Source organism: Telopea speciosissima, chromosome 2, assembly GCF_018873765.1.
Source record: "Telopea speciosissima isolate NSW1024214 ecotype Mountain lineage chromosome 2, Tspe_v1, whole genome shotgun sequence".
NCBI classification, from domain to species: Eukaryota; Viridiplantae; Streptophyta; class Magnoliopsida; order Proteales; family Proteaceae; genus Telopea; species Telopea speciosissima.
The window spans coordinates 41,229,241-41,248,069 of NC_057917.1; the positions used below are offsets into that span (position 1 = coordinate 41,229,241).

The window sequence follows — 18,829 nt, forward strand, 5'->3', positions numbered from 1 at the left end:
TAACCATTGGTGTGATGTGCAGATTCCTCCCCATGCTGGCATAACGGGGAACCCTCTCCCATCATTTTATTATTCGGCAACTCAAGTGAAGTAAAATAAACTGAAAAAAAAACTATTATCTGTTTTTTGAAGTGCTGTGTGTGTGTGTGGTTGTGTGCTTGCTTTCATGTTTATGGACTATCTCCAACAGTTGGATATTGTGATTAGGATGTATCAAGCGAAATTTCTCCTGAATTACAAACTATTCCAGATCCGATAATTGGCAATTATAGTGATGAGAATCTTGTTGCATCATTATTGGCTTATAACCTTGGAGTCACACATGTCTTTATCATTATCTGATTGCATGTTTATGCATACCCTTGTTAGCTAATCTATTAAGGACCAAATTTTACTTTAAAAATTTTTGAATGGTTTATGTGCATTGTACAATTGCACATGCACTGGAGAAAATAAAATATCCAGATTCAGACATATATTGGAAAAAATACGAGGACAAGTACCATTCCTCAAGCCAATTTACTGCTGGTAGACTTGCCATGAACCATTCAGACTTTATAATCACCAGTACATACCAAGAGATTGCAGGAAGGTAAGTCCAGCCTTTAGCTTGTTAGATATCCTACTGAATTTGCGTGCAACCATATTTATTTGTCTTACCTGTTAGCATATGCAGTTACTTGAAGATGCAAATCCTTGTTATAATCCTTCAATTATTTAATTCATGCTCAGTTTATACAGTCCTTCGATGTAGTACACCCTAATACACACATGTATGTAGTAATCTAACCGTTTCATATGGCTACACGTGCAATGTGTCTGGCCCAGCCCTATTGACCCAAACCGAGCCCCTATCACGCCCTATGTTTCTAGGCCCAGCTTGCTCCCCCATGCACTCCCAGACAAAGAAAGTGTACCCTTTCTTTAATCTTACTCTTAACTTCTCTCTATTTTGAAATTATCAGAGGTGGAAGATGGTCTTTTGATCCTTTCCTCGTGTTGGATGAATTCTTTGGTAAGTTTATGTTTCTCCTCTTTATTATGGCTCTTACCTTTATAATACAAATTTTTTACTGAGTTCTTGTCTTGCTTGCTTTTGCAGTTACTGCTCCTACTGGATTCCCAGACCATCCTCACAGAGGTCTGAGTCTTACCAATTGGTCCAAATGCACTTTTTTGTACTTTAACTTTTAGTTTTTTAATGGTTCCTTTTCGGACTCTTTTGTCTCTTCATTTTCTATAACTAATTTAGGTTCTCTCCTTTCAGGTTTTGAGACAGTTACATACATGTTGGAGGTTTGTGATTTAAATTCCCATTTCCTTTTTCAGAAATAGATTTTGGGGATGTTCAGAATTATGAGAAGCTGAACTGGTGATTCATGAATTTTAGGGAGCTTTCACTCATCAAGATTTTGCTGGACACAAAGGCACAATAAGAACTGGAGACTTACATGTATATATGTTGATTAACATCACATTTCTTATTCTTATAGTCCCTGGATCCAAAATTCAATCCCAAACTCACAGGATTGAACCCAACTATCAAGAATTGGGAAAGGAGGATATTAAGACACTAGAAGAAGATGGAGTTGAAGTCAGAGTTATTGTAGGGGAAGCAATGAGTGTCTGTTCTCCAGTATATACCCCAACACTGGCAATGTACCTTGATTTCACCCTGAAACTAGGACCCGAATGGCATCAAAGTATCCCAGAGTATCATACGTTAATTTTTATTTTGTTTTTGTGCCTTAATCATGAAATTTTAATTATTTTCACTCTAGCTTTCTCTCTCTATCTCTCCCTAACATATTGGTACACGTGCATATGCACTTGTGAGTTTACTAGTATATATATAATTATCACTTTTCAGCACTCTGTTGTGTTAGTATTGTATTTTATATTATATCGCTTTCGCTAGTACTCAGATCATATTATTAATGTTGGATTAGTGATCATGGCATTGCAAATGAGTCGATCTTGGTGTAAGTGTAGGATACGAGGTATGTCCTAGTCACATTGCCTAAGTGTAGTGAGTGAGGTGTGACATTGAGAACATTGCCTAAGACAAGATGGACACTATGAACTATGACGAGGGGACTGCTTCCATACTTTAGATAGATTCCGAGCGCATCATCATCGTCTAGGGCCACTTGGATCGACAAAATGGGGTATCTACACACTGTCTTTCTCATTGATAGATGATTTTCTCTTAAACCTACTACGCAACCTGAAATAACACTATCAACTACTGCTTTTACCAATTTTGATTGTTCGTATGGGCAAAGCAAACTGAAAATATGGAGTAGTACAAGTTAGGGCATTAGTGATGGCCTTGGAATTTCCGTTCTACCATCATAAGCGAGTGGTTTACAATGGACTATCAACATCAATACTAATTCAACACAATTTTTTTGTGGGCTTACGATGAGTACTTTTATCATGTGTAATGGTGACCAAGACATGATAATGGTGGTGGATTGTTGCACTTAGTTATTATGCAATGTAATTAAAACAATTTATATGATTAACATTTCGTTCTATGCACTCCATTTGAGGCCTATCTGGCACATTCTATGGGGAACAAAATACATTTGCTTGCATACTAAAGAATTTGCTTGAAAAAATAAGTTTTTTATAATAATAAAATTTTTATTTTGTCTAAATATTATTTTTGTGTATATAAATGGTAAAATATGGATTTTCATTCCACTTGCTTATCAACTCCGATTTTGCCTAAAAATTTTGCTCTTTAATACAGTATGATTTTATTTCATTCCATTTAGTTTTCAAATTATTAAAAAAAAAAAATTGGTTTTAGTGTATTTTTCTCTAAACTCATATCTTACTTCTCATAGCTCATGTTTGGAATGCATTCCTCATACACAAACATGTTCAACTTGTGAATTCATAGCTCAGTTTTTTATGTAATTTCCATCACAAGGAGAAGAATAGGGGCGGGGTGGAGAGAGAGAGAGAGAGAGAGAGAGAGATAAAGAATCCACCATTGTAGAAGATCAAAACCTTAGGTTATTCGAGAGAAGAAAAAGAAGAACTTTTCTGGCAAATATCTTCCCTCCTAATAACGATCTCCCTCTCTAGCTACAATATTGATTTCCTCCGACAACAATTTACCATCTTTTTCTCCACCAAGAGTTCACATTTCTTTACCAGCAACAGTTTATCTTTCTTCTCCGTAAAAAATTTACCTTTTTCTCCAACAAGAGTTCACATTTCTTTATCGGTAACAGATTATCCTTCTTCTCTAGGCAGTAACAATTTATCTTGGGTTATTAGAGAGAAGAAAAACAACTTCTCCCAATAAGAATATTCCCCTTTAGCAATAATATCTTTTGCTACAGTTTACCTTTCTTCTCTAGCAAAAATTTACCTTTTTTCCTTGGCAACAATTTATCTTTCTGGCAACAAACTTAATCACATTTTTTAATTTCTAGTTTTTCATGAATTTATTTAGAACAATCCCACTCAAATACATACGTTATGGATTAGAATTAATCCAATTTAATTGTGTTGTACTGTATGTTCAGATTATGGTATTTGTATTAGTTTTGGTAAACCAATATTAAATCTTACATGTATTAGTTTTGTATATATTTATAACTGTAAGGTATGTTTAGATGAAGGTATATTTTATGAATTAACACATAGACTCATATTCAATGGCCTAAATTTAATGATTCTGAGCAGATATATCCTAAGGCTATATTTGGATGTCAAGAAAAGAAAAGAAAAAGTAAAAATATATAAGAATAAAATCATGATGATGCAGTTATTGATTGATGTGTCTATCTTTCTCCTCAAATTCTTTTTTTTTTTTTGAATTTTTTCTTTTCTTGTTATCCAAACATAGCTTCGAAAGGAATTCTTTCTCCCTAATGGGCGAAGGAAAAGTTACACTGGTATTCAAGGAATTTTTATCACCTCCAATTCGCTGCCCGCTCTAATTCCCTCCAATTCCTCAGAGTAGAAATGACCACCCTACCCCACCTTGGGCAGTGTGTTCGGGCAGGGGGTAGGGTAGTCATTTTCGCTCCTATGTGAAGAATTGGAGGGAATTGAAACGGACAGTGAATTGGAGGTGATAATGATTCGGTATTCAAGTTCCTTGCATCAGGGGTATTAATCACAAACTCTTTGATATATTTGCACAGGCAAATGTGCAGTACAGTTGATACCAAAAAATAAAAATAAATGTGCACTACAGTTATGCAAATCTTCAATTCAAATTCAATGCCGTACTTTTTTGCTAAAGAAATTCAATGCCTTGAGTAGATGGATTTTGACAATTCTCTGGCTCCTTTAATGGATTGATATTATGTGTTTGCACCCAACATAACGTTGGCGCAATGACGCTTTAAAAAGGTCAGTGTTCAGGTTCAATGTCAATCCTTCCAACAACCTAAGCAATCAGGTTTGGGGAAGCCTAAGTAAGATACGTCTGCAAGTCTTTACACTTAAATAAAAAAGACAAAAAAAAAACGAACGCCGTTTCTGTGCCAAGACACAGGGGTGCACAAAATGATCGTCGCACCCCTTGTCATTTCTATCTTTCTAAGGGGTGTGATGGTCATTATGAGCACCCCTATGTCCAGGTGCAGTAGTGACGTGTGCTATGCAACTGGGTGGTGTTCTTTCACGCCCCACCCCCCGCCCCAAAAAAAAAAATAAGGAAACCCAAACAAATAGTTTTGGTAGTCTCATCCTTAATAGAATATCTATAGCTATTTTGTTTAAGGGAAAGAAGAACGTTACTTGGTCGCATGGCTCCTATGTCCAAGCATAGGAGCGTGCGAAAGTCCCATCCTTCGTTTTGTGAAATAAAAAATCATATCTATGTTATGTTTCTACGAGCGATCTCATTGGCCCCCGTATGGTGCATGCGCTACACGACCGTACAACAATCTTCTACTTTTATTTAATTGTGTCATATGGATTGGTGATATACAATTCGATTATTAGATATCTAGAGAATAACTAGATTAATCATTTATGTATACATATTATCAATTGGGTATTTTCTGTCGGAGACTGAAACTTCCATTTTATTGGTCCAACCATAAATTATTCTAATGGATAATATTAATATTGATCCCCCCCCCCCCAAAAAAAAACATGTATCTACTTAATAATTCTACTTCATGTTAGGATTTTTTCCAATATACGATGAGTGTGGGCTTAATTAATTATCGGGTCGATCACTGATAGGGATCAAGAAATATAAAAGGCTGACCTGACATGCTATTGTTTTATTGAGATGGACAGGACCGGCCCGGCCCATTGTGAAAGTGGGTTTGGGTTTTGGGGAGTATTATAAATACTAAACGATGGGGTCCCTGCAGTCACTATTCTATTATTTTCTCTTTTTCCCACAAGAAAAAAAACTATGTGGGAGGGTCTAGCAGACTGCAGAAGATCCCCATCGCGGCTATTTGCAAACACCTGCTGACGGATTGCTACTGTTCGTGGATTCTTATCTCTTCTACATCAACAAACGTGGTGAAAGGTACGCCTTACATTCCTAGTTTATTTTGTTTCAATCGTATTTTAGTAATCTGTATGGGGACGGATTCGGGTTTGAAAAAACCCTTGCGTGTTCTAACAAGTGGCATCAGAGCCGACCATACGGACCTAGGATCGATTGATTGTTAGTTTAAGATCATGAATAGAGGTTTTTGACAGCGGAAATAGGGTTTTTTGGCAAAATCGTACGTTTTCGCTGCTGCCGGATTTTTCCATCAGTGAAAGTCGAATACTTTTGTATGGGTACGAAGGGCTCGAAGAAACGATCGCGGCGACTTGTGGATCGTCACCGTTGGCGGCCGGACGCACTGGCCGAAGGCTCGAGTGAGATCCATGGGCCGGCGGCCGTTACAGAGAGGAAAAAAAAAAAAAAAAAAAAAGAGAAATTCATAGCGATGCTGACGTCATCGTGACGTCAACCCTGATACTTGCAGGTCGCGTTTGACCCGGCCTGAGATCCAACCCATTTTTTTGATCCAAAATTGCGACCCGTTGACCCGGTTGGGATGGACCGGTGAACCGGGTTTGGCCCAGTTTGGTTTTCTTGGTTTGGTTTGAATTGGTTCGGGCCGGTTCGGTTCGATTTTCAAACAAAAAACAAAAAGGGGAAAATAACCATAAAACTTCAAATAGACCGTGTGGGTTCGTTTGGATGAATTTTGAAACACGGTTTTTTCTGGTGTGTCTGTTTTTTCGTGCTCTTCGTTTTGATATGCAATTCGGCATATTTTGTATAAACAAAGACCATGATTTTGATAGTTTTGTGTTTTCTAATAATCTTGATTGCATGATTTTAATGGGTGTGGAGCATTGTTTTGGGCTCCGGTTTGTCTTGTATTGTTTGTATTTTTAAAATCAATCAATTGGTACCTAGTATTGGGACGTTTAATGTTTCCAGAGACCTGTTTTGGATGATTATTCTACTTAGAGCATATTTGGACTATTTTGGGTAGACCCATTGCCACTTGAATGTGCATATCACAACACATTCTGGACGATCGATGTGTTTACTTCCACATATATTGCTGCATATCTGGTTGATGAATTATGAGAGGGTAAAATGGTGATCCACCAAAGTGGCCCATTGAATCATTTTATGGTTCTGTCAAGGCAGCGGAATAGGTGACATTAGCTCAAAGGCGATATTACTAAAGATTGACGAGATGATATGCACATAGGTTGGAAGAGATAGTGGTCTAAGGGTTCTAGTTGCTCAAAGGTGCTGGGATTTTTGAAAACTACTGATCTTTTCATGGAAAGGCAGTGTGTCCATCCAAAGATAGTATACTCAAAGGTTTTGGGATGTGTGGTCTAGGAGTTTTCTTACCGCCCAAAGGTCGAGGAAAATTTTTGAAAGTCATCGACATCTCGCGGTAATTGCAGTGCAATAAATTGTTATTGAGGTCCACCTAGGGGTTTCTCTATCACCCAAAGGTGGAGGGAGATTTTCAAAAGTTATTGCTATCTCGCGGCACTTGTGGTGCGATAAAGATGTGTGCATTTGACCCGAGAGGACAAGATGCAATGTGATGATGATCATTGTTTGTGTTTGCTAGTAGTTTGTGTGAATTATATGCATTTGTTAACTGATTTAATATGATCATATTGTTGTTAGAATATATATATCCTTGCTTATCTGCATGAATGAATTTTTCTCCTACAAGATGTCTCTCCCAAATAGTCTTTTGGCATCTATTCCTGTTCTTCCTGGGAATACTTACAAGAGGTGAGTAGAGGACCTAGAAATTAATCTGGGAATGCTCGACCTTGACCTGGCTTTTCGAGAACCAAAATCTGCTGATCTGATGGATGCAAGTACGAATGCTGAGAAAGCTAAGATGGAAAAGTGGGTGACAGCTAATTGGAAGTGCATACTGGTTATGAAGAAATCCATTCCTGGTTCGTTGCGTGACAGTGTTGAAGTGAAAGATACTGCCACAGAGTTTCTGAGTGAAATAAATGCTATTTTTGAGGTGTCTCAAAAGGCTGAGAAAGGAGATCTAATGAACCAGATTACGTCAGCTGTATTCGATGGTACTGAAAGCATTAGAGAACATTTACTGAAGATGGCTTCCACTGTGAACAAGTTGAGGGATCTTGGGATGCCTATAGAAGAAGAACTTTTGGTGCATCTTGCACTCAAATCTCTCCCAGATGTGTATGCGAATATAAAGTCTACGAATGTTGCTCAGAAGGACAAATGGACCATGAAAGAACTGGTATCTATCTGTGCACAAGAAGAAGGTAACATGAAGAAGGTGACTTTTGAGAGTGCGAACCTGACTGAGAACAAAGAAGAGACTGGAAGTGGAACAAAGAAAGGGAATCCAAGATTTTTCAAGAAAGGTAAGTATCATCCATACAACAAAGAAATGAGGAGCGTTGGTGAGATTTCCTGCTATTGGTGTGATCAGAAGGGACACATGAAAAAAGACTTTAATGCAAGGAAGGCCTGGCTGGAAAAGAAGGACGGAGTAGAAGATAGCAAAAAAGGGAAATAAATTTCTAGTTGAATTAAATTATTTCATGCAAGTACTTTTAATTGAATGTTTGTTTTCAGACTTTTGATGATTTGTTTGTTTCTGCTTGATCAGTGGGAGTTTTATATTTGATATACTTGTTTAGTGGGAGTGCTTGAAAGGATATATGTTTCGTTTTAATTATGTTGCTCCTGCTTGATGTGATGAATAGCATTTGCATGCATGCATATGATTGATGTATTGAGGGTCTTTTAGTCTAAGGATGTTCGATTGCTGACGAGCCAAGTCGTTCGGCTATTTCTAGCTATGGATGTTCAATTGATGATAAATCAAGTCGATCGATTACCTGTGAATGTGACGATCTGCAAAGGTAATCCATGAGTCGTACGATCCTCATGATACGTTTGAGGACCCACAAGGAATGATGACGATATTTATGTGATCATAGACATGTACGACATTCCTTGTACAAAATTATTTCAAGGCGGTCCATGTTAGTAGGTAAATCCTTGTTTGTAGCTGACAGAAAATGATGTGCCGTATGTTGAGGTGTATTCTCTACTGTTGCTCGACAATGATATATTTGCTAACTGGATCAAGGTTAGTTGCATTATTGTTGTATTGAGATCCCATTGCCACATCTGATAATGATGACCTTATAATTAATCTAGCTTAAGTGGGAGATTGTTAGGATTTTTCCAAAATGCAACGAGTGTGGGCTTAATTAATTATCGGGTCGATCATTGATGGGGATCAAGAAATATAAGGGGCTGACGTGGCATGCTACTGTTTTATTGAGATGGACCGGACCGGCCTGGCCCATTGTGGAAGTGGGTTACGATTTTGGGGATAAATACTAAATGATGGGATCCCTGCAGTCACTATTCTATTTTTTTCTCTTTTCTCCACAAGAGAGAACTAAGTGGGAGGGTCTAGCAGACTGCAGAAGATCCCCATTGTGGCTATTTGCAAACACCTGCTGACAGATTGCTGCTGTTCATGGATTCTTATCTCCTCTACATCAACAAACGTGGTGAAAGGTACACCTTATATTCCCTGTTTATTTTATTTCAATCATATTCTAGTAATCTGTATGGGGACGGATTTAAGTTTGATAAAACCCTTGGGTGTTCTAACACTTCACGCTCCAAATTTTGATGATTGAATCAATCTTTATTGCTTTATTATGCGAATTAGAGGATATCTCCATCAGGGAAGAGAATGAGGTAATCTCATATGACCTAATATGTCTAACAAGTTGTACTCTACATTAACCCAAATTGCATCTTCCTCTATGGGAGAAAATGGATTTTTTGAACACAAATATGTATTAAATGAAAGAAAAGGAGTTTAAGTATTATATTTCTTTTTTTTATTTTTTATAATGTTTTGGTGAAGAGTGTTATATTTCACTTTGATGGAAGCATAGAATGTATTGTCTTCATAATATTGCCATTTAGCATATTTTATATATAGATTGAAAAGTACGTAGAGGAGGGCAAAAGGATTCATTAAATCCACAATTGCTTTCTCTTGAGAGTATGGTATGTGGTATATCCTTATCGGATAGGCCAGACTGTAATGGTCGATACGGATATTTGGCCGATCCTAGATCAAGGGTCGATTTCAAATCAAGGGTAAACTAATAAAAAAACAGATTTTTAGTGAAAATTAAAGATAAAATTGACTGATTGGAGTCGATACCAACCAATTTGGAGTCAATACCAATATCTCCATACTTGCTTGAGAGGGCTCTAAAGGAGTGCATATGCTTCTCTTGCAGTTTGTAAAAAAGCTTTATTTTGTCAGTGACGGATCAATTAATTCTCTCTTGGGGAGTAATTGTGTTTTTTATACAACTCTTTCCCCGTTAAGTGCTGCTAAAGTGTCAAGCGATAAAATTCAATCTCTTTATGTAAATGGCACGACGAACTCCTTAGAATCTGAAGCAATCAAGTCTTGCATTGTTTTCTTAAACCAAGGGGCTGCAGGATTCTTAAGATTTATCTCCTTTGAGTGCAGATGTTGTAAATTTTATTCTTTATATCTACCTCTCTATAAATTTCAAAGCCCTAAAAAAAGTCTGCTCAGTCATGATCCCACTAATTTACACAAGAGCATGGATTGAGCTGCTAGGTATTGGATCCGCCGGATTGGCATGGTATCGATTGAGGCTGGTACTGATCCTTGCCCTATCCAGATCACAAAGTACTTTGGTTTTTTATGGATTTTTTCACCAAAAAGTCCACCAAAAAAAAAACTATTTTGTAAACTATTTCTAAGATTTTTAGATTTTTATTATTCATTTTTCATTATTTCATTAAAATTAAGTATTTTTGTTTAAATCACTCACACACTGAGAAGAGAAGACGATAATTAACGTGGTTCGGTGCTTCTGTAGAAGCCAATCCCACAGAGTTTAGGAAGCAATACAACATAGTTTAGGAAGGTACAACGGACACATTCCCTAGATGGTCACGGTCCAACAAATTTGCCAACACACCCCACTGGACACGTCTCTTAAATCGAGACGGTCCTACAATCTCGCCAACAATTTTCATTTATTTCTCATTTGTCTGAATTTTTTAAAAATTTTAAGATGTTTTTTAAAATTATTTTAGTAGATCCAGGCTGATACACGACCGATTTAAAATTGATAGTCTGCTTTTTAGCCAATCCAGACCTGACACAGGCCGATCCGTATCGATATCCAAGCCGATACCGATACCTCAATTCACGAGTCAATTGTCAAGAGTCCAGAGTCAAGAGTATGCCAAAGCTGAAAAGCACCATTTCTTTGTTTTGTTTTCCTATCTCCATCCAGTGGTCTAGACTCTAAGTAGGTGAGGTGAGTGCTTCTTGTCCAAGAACACGGAAAGTTCACCTCACTCTGCAACCTGGAACGAACCTTTACTGCAAACCTTGTTCACATTATACCAATCCTTTTTTCTGTTTATATGTTATCTTCAAATTACTGTTAAACTTCAATCTATCTGATCTCAAACTTCAAATTAACCACAATCCTCCTCTCCTCTTTGCAAGCATGAGATTCCCTTCTCCCCTCTCACCATCCTTATCTTTTCCTCTTCTCTTCATTCTCGCCTCCTTCCTCTCTTTTTTCACACCTTCAGCAACCCAAAATTTTCTGTACAGAGGCTCTTCTCTGTCTGTTGAAGATGAATCAGACCTTCTCACCTCTCCAGACAAATCCTTCACCGCTGGATTTGACGAGGTCGGTTCAAATGCTTTCTGTTTCTCAATCTGGTTTACCAATTCGGTGAACAGAACCGTAGTATGGATGGCCAATCGAGGCAGGCCAGTGAATGGTCATCATTCCACGCTTACACTTCGGAAAGATGGAATCATGGTTCTCGCCGATCTCGACGGCTCAACAATTTGGTCTTCCAACGACACTGAAACCAACGGCCAGAAAGTCGAGCTTCTCAACTCTGGAAATCTTGTCCTAAGAGACCCAAAAGGTACAATCCTCTGGCAAAGCTTTGATTCTCCCACTGATACACTTCTTCCTTTACAGATCTTCACCAAGATCAACAAGCTCGTATCTGCCAAGGGTGAAGGTATGTATTCTTCGGGATATTATAATTTTTTATTTGATAACGATAATGCTTTGAGGCTTATGTATGACGGACCGGAGATTTCTAGTGTGTATTGGCCCAATCTTGATAAAAGTCTGTTTCAGAATGGCAGAACAACTTACAATAGTAGTAGAATTGCAATTCTTGATGATATGGGTAGATTCTCTTCCAGTGATAGAATGACATTTTCTGCTTCTGATTTGGGTTTTGGGATTAAAAGGAGACTCACCATGGACTATGATGGTAATCTGAGACTTTATAGCTTGAATGAGTCAAATGGGTTGTGGAACATCACCTGGGAAGCTCTCCAACAGCAGTGCAAGGTCCATGGGCTGTGTGGCAGAAATGGGATTTGTGTGTATACACTGAAACCCCAGTGTTCTTGTCCTCCTGGTTATGAAATGAGTGACCAGCAGGACTGGAACCAAGGTTGCAAACCTAAGTTTGATAATCAGAATTGTGATCCAAATCAAAAGGTAAGGTTTGTGGAGCTTCCACAAGTGGATTTTTATGGATTTGACCTTGACTACTTGGAAGACAAATCGTTTGAAGCTTGCAGGGAGCTCTGCTCAAACAATTGCTCTTGTGAAGCTTTTGGATATAGGTTGTTAACAGGGGAAGCGAAATGTTACCTGAAAAGCGCACTCTTCAATGGGTACAAATCTCCATACTTCCCAGGTAGCATATATTTGAAACTGCCTGAAACTTTGAAAACCCCAGAAGACTTTTTCTTCGAAGGATATGATACCACTTGTGGATCTTCTAAACTTCAAAATCCTTCATCTTCTATTACATATGCAATGCAGGGTGGAAGGACGAAGTGGGTGTATCTATATTCATTTGCTTCAATCCTTGGTGCAATAGAAATTTTGTTCATCACTTTGGGTTGGTGGTTAATTTTTAGGAGAAATGGAATGCCAGTATCAGTAGAGGATGGATACCGAGCAATATCTAACCAATTTAGGAAGTTTACATACAGAGAGCTGAGCAGGGCAACCAATAACTTCAAAGAAGAATTGGGAAGAGGAGGTTCTGGGGTTGTTTATAAAGGAGTTTTGGGTGACAACAGGGTAGTGGCAGTGAAGAAATTGGGAGATATAATTCAAGGGGAAGAAGAGTTTTGGGCTGAAGTGAGTACATTTGGGAGAATCAACCACATGAACCTAGTGAGAATTTGGGGGTTCTGTTCAGAAAAGGTCCATAGACTCTTAGTCTATGAGTATGTGGAGAATGGGTCACTGGATAAGCATTTGTTCTCTAATGTCAATAGCAGTGGTCATCATAGTGATGGATATACTTTGCTGGGATGGAAGGAGAGGTTTAAGATTGCTTTAGGGGCTGCCAAAGGTTTAGCATACCTTCACCATGAGTGTCTAGAGTGGGTTATCCACTGTGATGTGAAGCCTGAAAACATACTACTGGACCATGATTTTGAACCCAAGATTGCAGATTTTGGACTTGCAAAATTGTCCCAAAGAGGTAGTTCCGGTTCTGAGTTCTCTAGGATCCGAGGAACCAAGGGATACATGGCTCCGGAGTGGGCATTGAACCTTCCCGTCACTGCAAAGGTTGATGTTTATAGTTATGGAGTTGTCCTTCTAGAGATTGTCAAGGGGATTCGGCTTTCAAGTTGGGCCTCGGTGGATGGTAATGAGGAGCAAGAGGCAATGCTCACAAGATTTATGAGAGAAGTGAGAAGGAAAATTCAAAATGGAGAAGATTTGTGGGTTGAAGATGCTGTGGACCCAAGATTGAAAGGGCTATTCAACAGGAACCAAGCCACAACAATGGTTGAGATTGGGATCTCTTGTTTAGAAGAGGATAGAAGCAAAAGACCAACCATGGATGTTGTAGTTCAGGCTCTACTGGAGTGTGAAGATGAACCAGAAGGCCATATATAGAAAGAATGCTGTCATAAATAGTTGATATGTATGTGTTTCTGTTATGGGAAGTTATGTAGTTATCAGTACATGTTGTGTCATTATGGATGGTTATATGTGCAAATCGTTGGAAAACAGATCCTCTACGGCACGCTGCCCTGTCCTGCCTGTGCTGTGCAGACACAGGGCCATGCGCAATGATCACCTTACCCCTGCCCGAGCACCTTGCCCGAGTGGGGGTAAGGCAGTCATTGCACGCGGCCCTGTGTCTGTGCAGCCCCGACAGGACAGGGCAGCGCACCGTGGAAGATCTAATTCCAAATCGTTGTGTATTGTGAGTTCGTATAATGCACGTAGAAGAAGTGGCTGAGGGGTAGAAGGTGTAACTAAAGAGTAAGTGGTGATATGGAAGTTGTGTAAGGGCTGGCTTTTTAATTTGCAAGGGTATAATGAAGGAATCATCTTGAAAAGTCTCTAAAATTTCTCAATTGAGAAGGAGAAGCCAATATTTTTTTCCTGACAATTTATCTTCTTTCTATTCTCTCTATCCTATTTTCTCACTTCTCCCTAGGTGTAATAGTTTCCCTCTTTTTTCTTCCCCTTCGTTCATCTTCCCCCCAACCCCTTTTTGTGAAGGGTGAAAAAGTTATGTTTCCATCACATGCCAACAATTTGTTATGTTTTCCTTTGTGAATAAATTAAAAAAGAAACCCTAAGGTCACAAAATTCGTAATGCTGCATCGGTCAATCAGTTGTCTGAAAAATGATTTTAAATACTTTTGTTTTCTTACCCCTATTCGTGTTAGAAATAGGATTCTAGGCAATGGGTATAAGACTTGACAAAATCTGTATCAAATGAAATATCAAATAAAACAACAGAAATAAGTTAACTTACAGTATCACGATGACTATCTTCTTGTATCTCCCAAAACAACAACTAGTAATATGAGTGGAAAAGTACAAAGTGTACTTTCCTTAAGGTATTTGAACACCTTGAATGTGTGCAGAACCGGGTTGACCTTTACGTTCTCACGTCCAAGATAAAACCACTCCAACCACAAATGGCAGCACCCAAGTGTGATTACAATACGTAGTATCCGAAGGTAATACTTAGTAGTCCAAAAGGAAGAAAAAAGAAATAAAACAGAATACAAAGAGTACTGTTTTGAAGAGAGAGAGAGAGAGAGAGAGAGAGAGCAAAAACACTTGCACGTTTTGTGTATCCTGGAAGCCCAACAGGCCTTCTGTATTTATAAGCATATGATACATGTATGTATAGATGCACTGTATTGTACTATACTATACATGTATAAACCCATGTACAGAACCCCTACGAATGGGTATATGTATATACCATGTCCCTACAAGAATGCATGGGTGCATGTATGTCTCTTTATCAAAACAGCTATATATAAAAATTATATAAAGCCACTCCCACAACCACACCCGTACCCGTCCTCGTCTTGACCCGACCTCTCCACGGTCACACTCCAGCTCTGCTCGGCTTGGCGCGCACGTGTGTGAAAAGCATCCTGGACCCCAACCTCATACATGGGACAAGAGAGACTTCCCTTGGGAACACTATGTCCCTTGTAAGCTATATGGATACTTATGAACTTGCCATTTCACTTGTGCCTAATCAATGTGGGACTAAACATAGAGAGGTTCTAATGCCTTTTCAAATTTCCCTTACAAGTTTACACAAGAGGCCCATGTTTCAAGTCACCACACACACATAAGTGCTTTCAAAACAAAACAAAGTGGAGGGAAATGTTTTTATATTTTGAAACTCTCTAAAAAGAAACTTTTGAAACTCAAATTCTAACAATCCTCCACAAGTTTCAAAATATCGATAAAACGGAATAGACTACTGATTAAATTTAGACATAGTAGGACACATCGTTGGGGGTATCTTTCGGAGTTAAACCTACCCTAGGTCTGATGAACTATGCTACAGAGTATGGGTGAAGCAGATTTCTTGAATCTTTCCTCTTCTATGTAGTTGGCTAGCTCACCATCCATATTCTACTAATCGACATTCGAGACCTCCTCTATAATATAAAATCGGACATTATACAGCCTTGTCCCCTATCTTGGTTTCATGAATGTTAAAAGAGTTTGCCTTTTAAAAACTCTTATTGGCAGGCGGTCACACTTCCTATATTCATTTAGGTTAGCCAATATGCACCACAGTTAATACACCTCCACATTTCGTAGGACTAAGCTAATTAAGAGTATATAACTCAACCTCATTTCATTGTGGTGGTACTACTTTCCCATCGAACCAGAATAAGCAAATGTATAGTAGTACTAAACAGGTCTACTAGTTACTTCGTTTGTACCCTTTGAACTTTAGTTCAAGATTATTCCTCTTCACATAGGTGGGGTGTCCTTCACATGACCTATGACACAAGCATTCACTTATATATTACCTAACAAAATTATGTCGTAGACGAATGTCTTCTTTTTCCATTGTACACTACTTTTTGCTTTTGCTGTAGTTGCCATATTATCACATTTTAGTGAAATAGAAGGCACCAGTTTCGGCCACAATGGAATATTCGCTACAACATTCCTGAGCGATTCGGCTTCAGTTCTTATATTTTCTAAGGCTATAAATTCAACTTCCATGGTTGAACCTGTATTACACGATTGTTTTATAGATTTTCAAAAAATTGTTTCACCACCTAGCATGAATATATACCAACTACTAAGGATTCATTCGTATCTGAAATCCAATTAGCGTCACAATGACCTTCTAGTACAACCGATTTCGCTATAATGAAGACCATAATTCATTGTACTTTTTAGGTACCTTAACAACTTGTTATTAGCATGCTAATGCTCTTCGGCAGGATTATGGGTGTGTTGACTTAACTTCCCAATAGCTAACAATATCCGACCTTGTACTATTCATCAAATACTAAACAGAACCAATAATCTGAGATTATCTCTTTTGATTAACTGGTTCACCTAAATTCTTTTATAAATAGCATCCTTGATCAAAATGTATCTTAACAGCTTTTGAATCAAAATAATCATACTTTTTAAGCATGTTCTCATCATAGTGAGTCTGAGATAAAATAATTTCTTTCTCCTTTTTGATGATTTTGATTCCAAGAATCACATTAGCTCATGTCTTTTGTATCAAAGTTATACATCAAAATACTCTTGATTTGTTTCACTATGTCCAAACTAGTTCCCATGATCAACATGTCATCGACAGAAACTAGTTTAAATACACCATTTCCTTGATGAAATTTTCTATACAAATACCTTTCAGTATCATTTACAAGAAATCCATTTGATAAGAGCACAACATCAATTTTTCGTGCCATTGTTTTGGTACTTGTTTTAGCCCATATAAAGACTTCATCAATTTTCACACTTTATGTTCTTGTCCATGTACACTACAACCTTCTGGTTCTTTTATATAAATTTCTTCTTCTAAGTCACAATTTAAAAATCTTGTTTTGATATCCATTTGTTGTATCGCCAAATTGTATATTGATGGTATTGCGATCATAACTCTTATAGTAGTAATTCTAGTTACAGGAGCAAAAGTATCAAAATAGTCAACATTTTTCTTTTGTTTAAAGGCCTTAACTACTAGTTTGGCTTTAAACTTGTCAAGTGGTCCATTCGCTTTCAATTTTTTATGGAATATCCACTCAGTATCTAATACTTTAGATCCTTGCGGCAAGTCAACAAGTTCTCAAGTATGATTGGATATTATTAAATCTAACTCACTTTTTATTGCTTCCTTCAAGAATATAGCATCTTGAAATTTTACTGTTTCTCTATAGGTAATAGGATTCTTATCTATAAGATAGGCAAGTTAGTGAGGTTCCTCGTTTATTAGATAAACTATCCAATCATGTCCATAATACTTATATTTTTTTCGTCTTTTACTTCTTTTTAAGACTTGTATCATCATCACTTAACTCATGATCATCATCAAATGCATGATCATTCACAACTTCATTTGACACTTCTTTTCCTAAGATTAAATCACCACTATCATTCTTCTTAGCCAACAAATTCGACTTATAGGAAAAAATATTTTAAAAAAATTCAGCATCTTCGGACTCGATAATATCATTTTCTTCACATACACCTTCTATAGTCTTTAATACCTGAATCGATATGCAGAACTGTGCATCGTGTATCCTATAAATACGATATCAAAAGTCTTAGAACCAAGTTTCCTTTTCTTTGGTTCAGGTATCGCTACCTTAGCTAAACAACTTCAAACTCTTAAGTGTTTAATACTTGACTTTTGATTGTGCCATAACTTGAAAGGCAACATACCCTAAAGTTCGATTTTTTCTTTCCGCTATGCTATTCGATTCTTGTTGATAGGGAACTGTAGTTTCTTGTATTATGCCATTGTTCTCAAGAAAATTAGAGAGATTAAAATACTCTAAACCTTTGTTAGTTCTAAGTCTTTTAATTCTCTTCCTAATTTGATTTTCAACTTTCGTTTTACATTAAATAAATGCATTTCACGTTTCATCCTTTGAAACAAGCAGATAAATCATGGTAAACTTTGAATAGTCATCACTAAACGTGACCATATACTTTTACCTCCTCTTGATTCAAATGACTTAAAATCACACAAATCACTATGAATAAGATCAAGAAAATTATTTTGTTTTGTCACAGATTTATGTGGCCTTTTAGTAAATTTGGCCTCTACACATATATGACACTTTTTCAAAGATGGTTTGATGTTTCCATCAATTAAACCCAACTTATAAATCTTATTAATATAAGCCGCACTACAATGTCCTAATCTAGCATGCCACATATCATAAGAACCAATAAAATAAACAGAATTAGATACTTCATTCATTGAATTAGAAACGCTTAATACAAAGAGTCCATCGCTCAGGTAACTTTTTCCCACAAATACATTATTCTTAACCAATATCATCTTGTCAGACTCGAAGGACAATTTAAATCCAATCTTATTCAAAAGTGGCCCTGAAACCAAGTTCCTTTTTATAATTGAAATATGAAGAACATTATCTAAAATCAATGTCTTTCCCGAGGTCAATTTCAAAGTAACTTGTTCCTTGTCGACAACAATCGAAGTATAAGAATTTTCTATAAAAACCCCGTCACCTGAAATAACTAGTGAGTATTTGGAAAACATACTTCGATCTCTACTAATATGCCTAGTAGCGCCGATATCTATAACCTTATCTTTTGGTATATCAATCATATTCACTTTGATTACTATAGCAATGAAAATATCGCTTTCAATGAGATTGACCTTCTTCTTCTCAAGCTTTTTCTTATTTCAACAATCTTTTTCGAAATGCCCTGGTTT

General features: G+C 37.3%; 2 protein-coding genes across 2 annotated transcripts; both read left to right on the top strand.

The window, feature by feature from the left end:
* The first annotated feature begins 410 nt into the window (after positions 1–410).
* LOC122650712 (pirin-like protein) lies at positions 411–7,268 on the top strand. The gene is made up of 6 exons (XM_043844103.1): positions 411–592; positions 966–1,015; positions 1,103–1,141; positions 1,268–1,296; positions 1,391–1,659; positions 7,154–7,268. The coding sequence occupies exons 1-6, from the start codon at positions 411–413 to the stop codon at positions 7,266–7,268; spliced, it is 684 nt and encodes a 227-aa protein (XP_043700038.1).
* Positions 7,269–10,994: 3,726 nt separating this feature from the next.
* On the top strand, positions 10,995–14,193 carry LOC122652404 (putative receptor protein kinase ZmPK1). Its single transcript, XM_043846133.1, has 2 exons — positions 10,995–13,554; positions 14,082–14,193. The coding sequence occupies exon 1, from the start codon at positions 11,062–11,064 to the stop codon at positions 13,513–13,515; it is 2,454 nt and encodes an 817-aa protein (XP_043702068.1). The 5' UTR covers positions 10,995–11,061; the 3' UTR covers positions 13,516–13,554; positions 14,082–14,193.
* The last annotated feature ends 4,636 nt before the right edge of the window (positions 14,194–18,829 follow it).

What these genes read in the sequence shown, in the direction of transcription:
- LOC122652404 (XM_043846133.1), top strand. Translation starts at nt 11,062, where the DNA reads ATGAGATTCCCTTCTCCCCTCTCACCATCCTTATCTTTTCCTCTTCTC.
- LOC122650712 (XM_043844103.1), top strand. Translation starts at nt 411, where the DNA reads ATGGTTTATGTGCATTGTACAATTGCACATGCACTGGAGAAAATAAAA. An exon ending in CGTGTTGGATGAATTCTTTG is followed by an intron (nt 1,016 to 1,102) that starts GTAAGTTTATGT and finishes TTGCTTTTGCAG; the next exon opens with TTACTGCTCCTACTGGATTC. An exon ending in CCCAGACCATCCTCACAGAG is followed by an intron (nt 1,142 to 1,267) that starts GTCTGAGTCTTA and finishes CTCTCCTTTCAG; the next exon opens with GTTTTGAGACAGTTACATAC.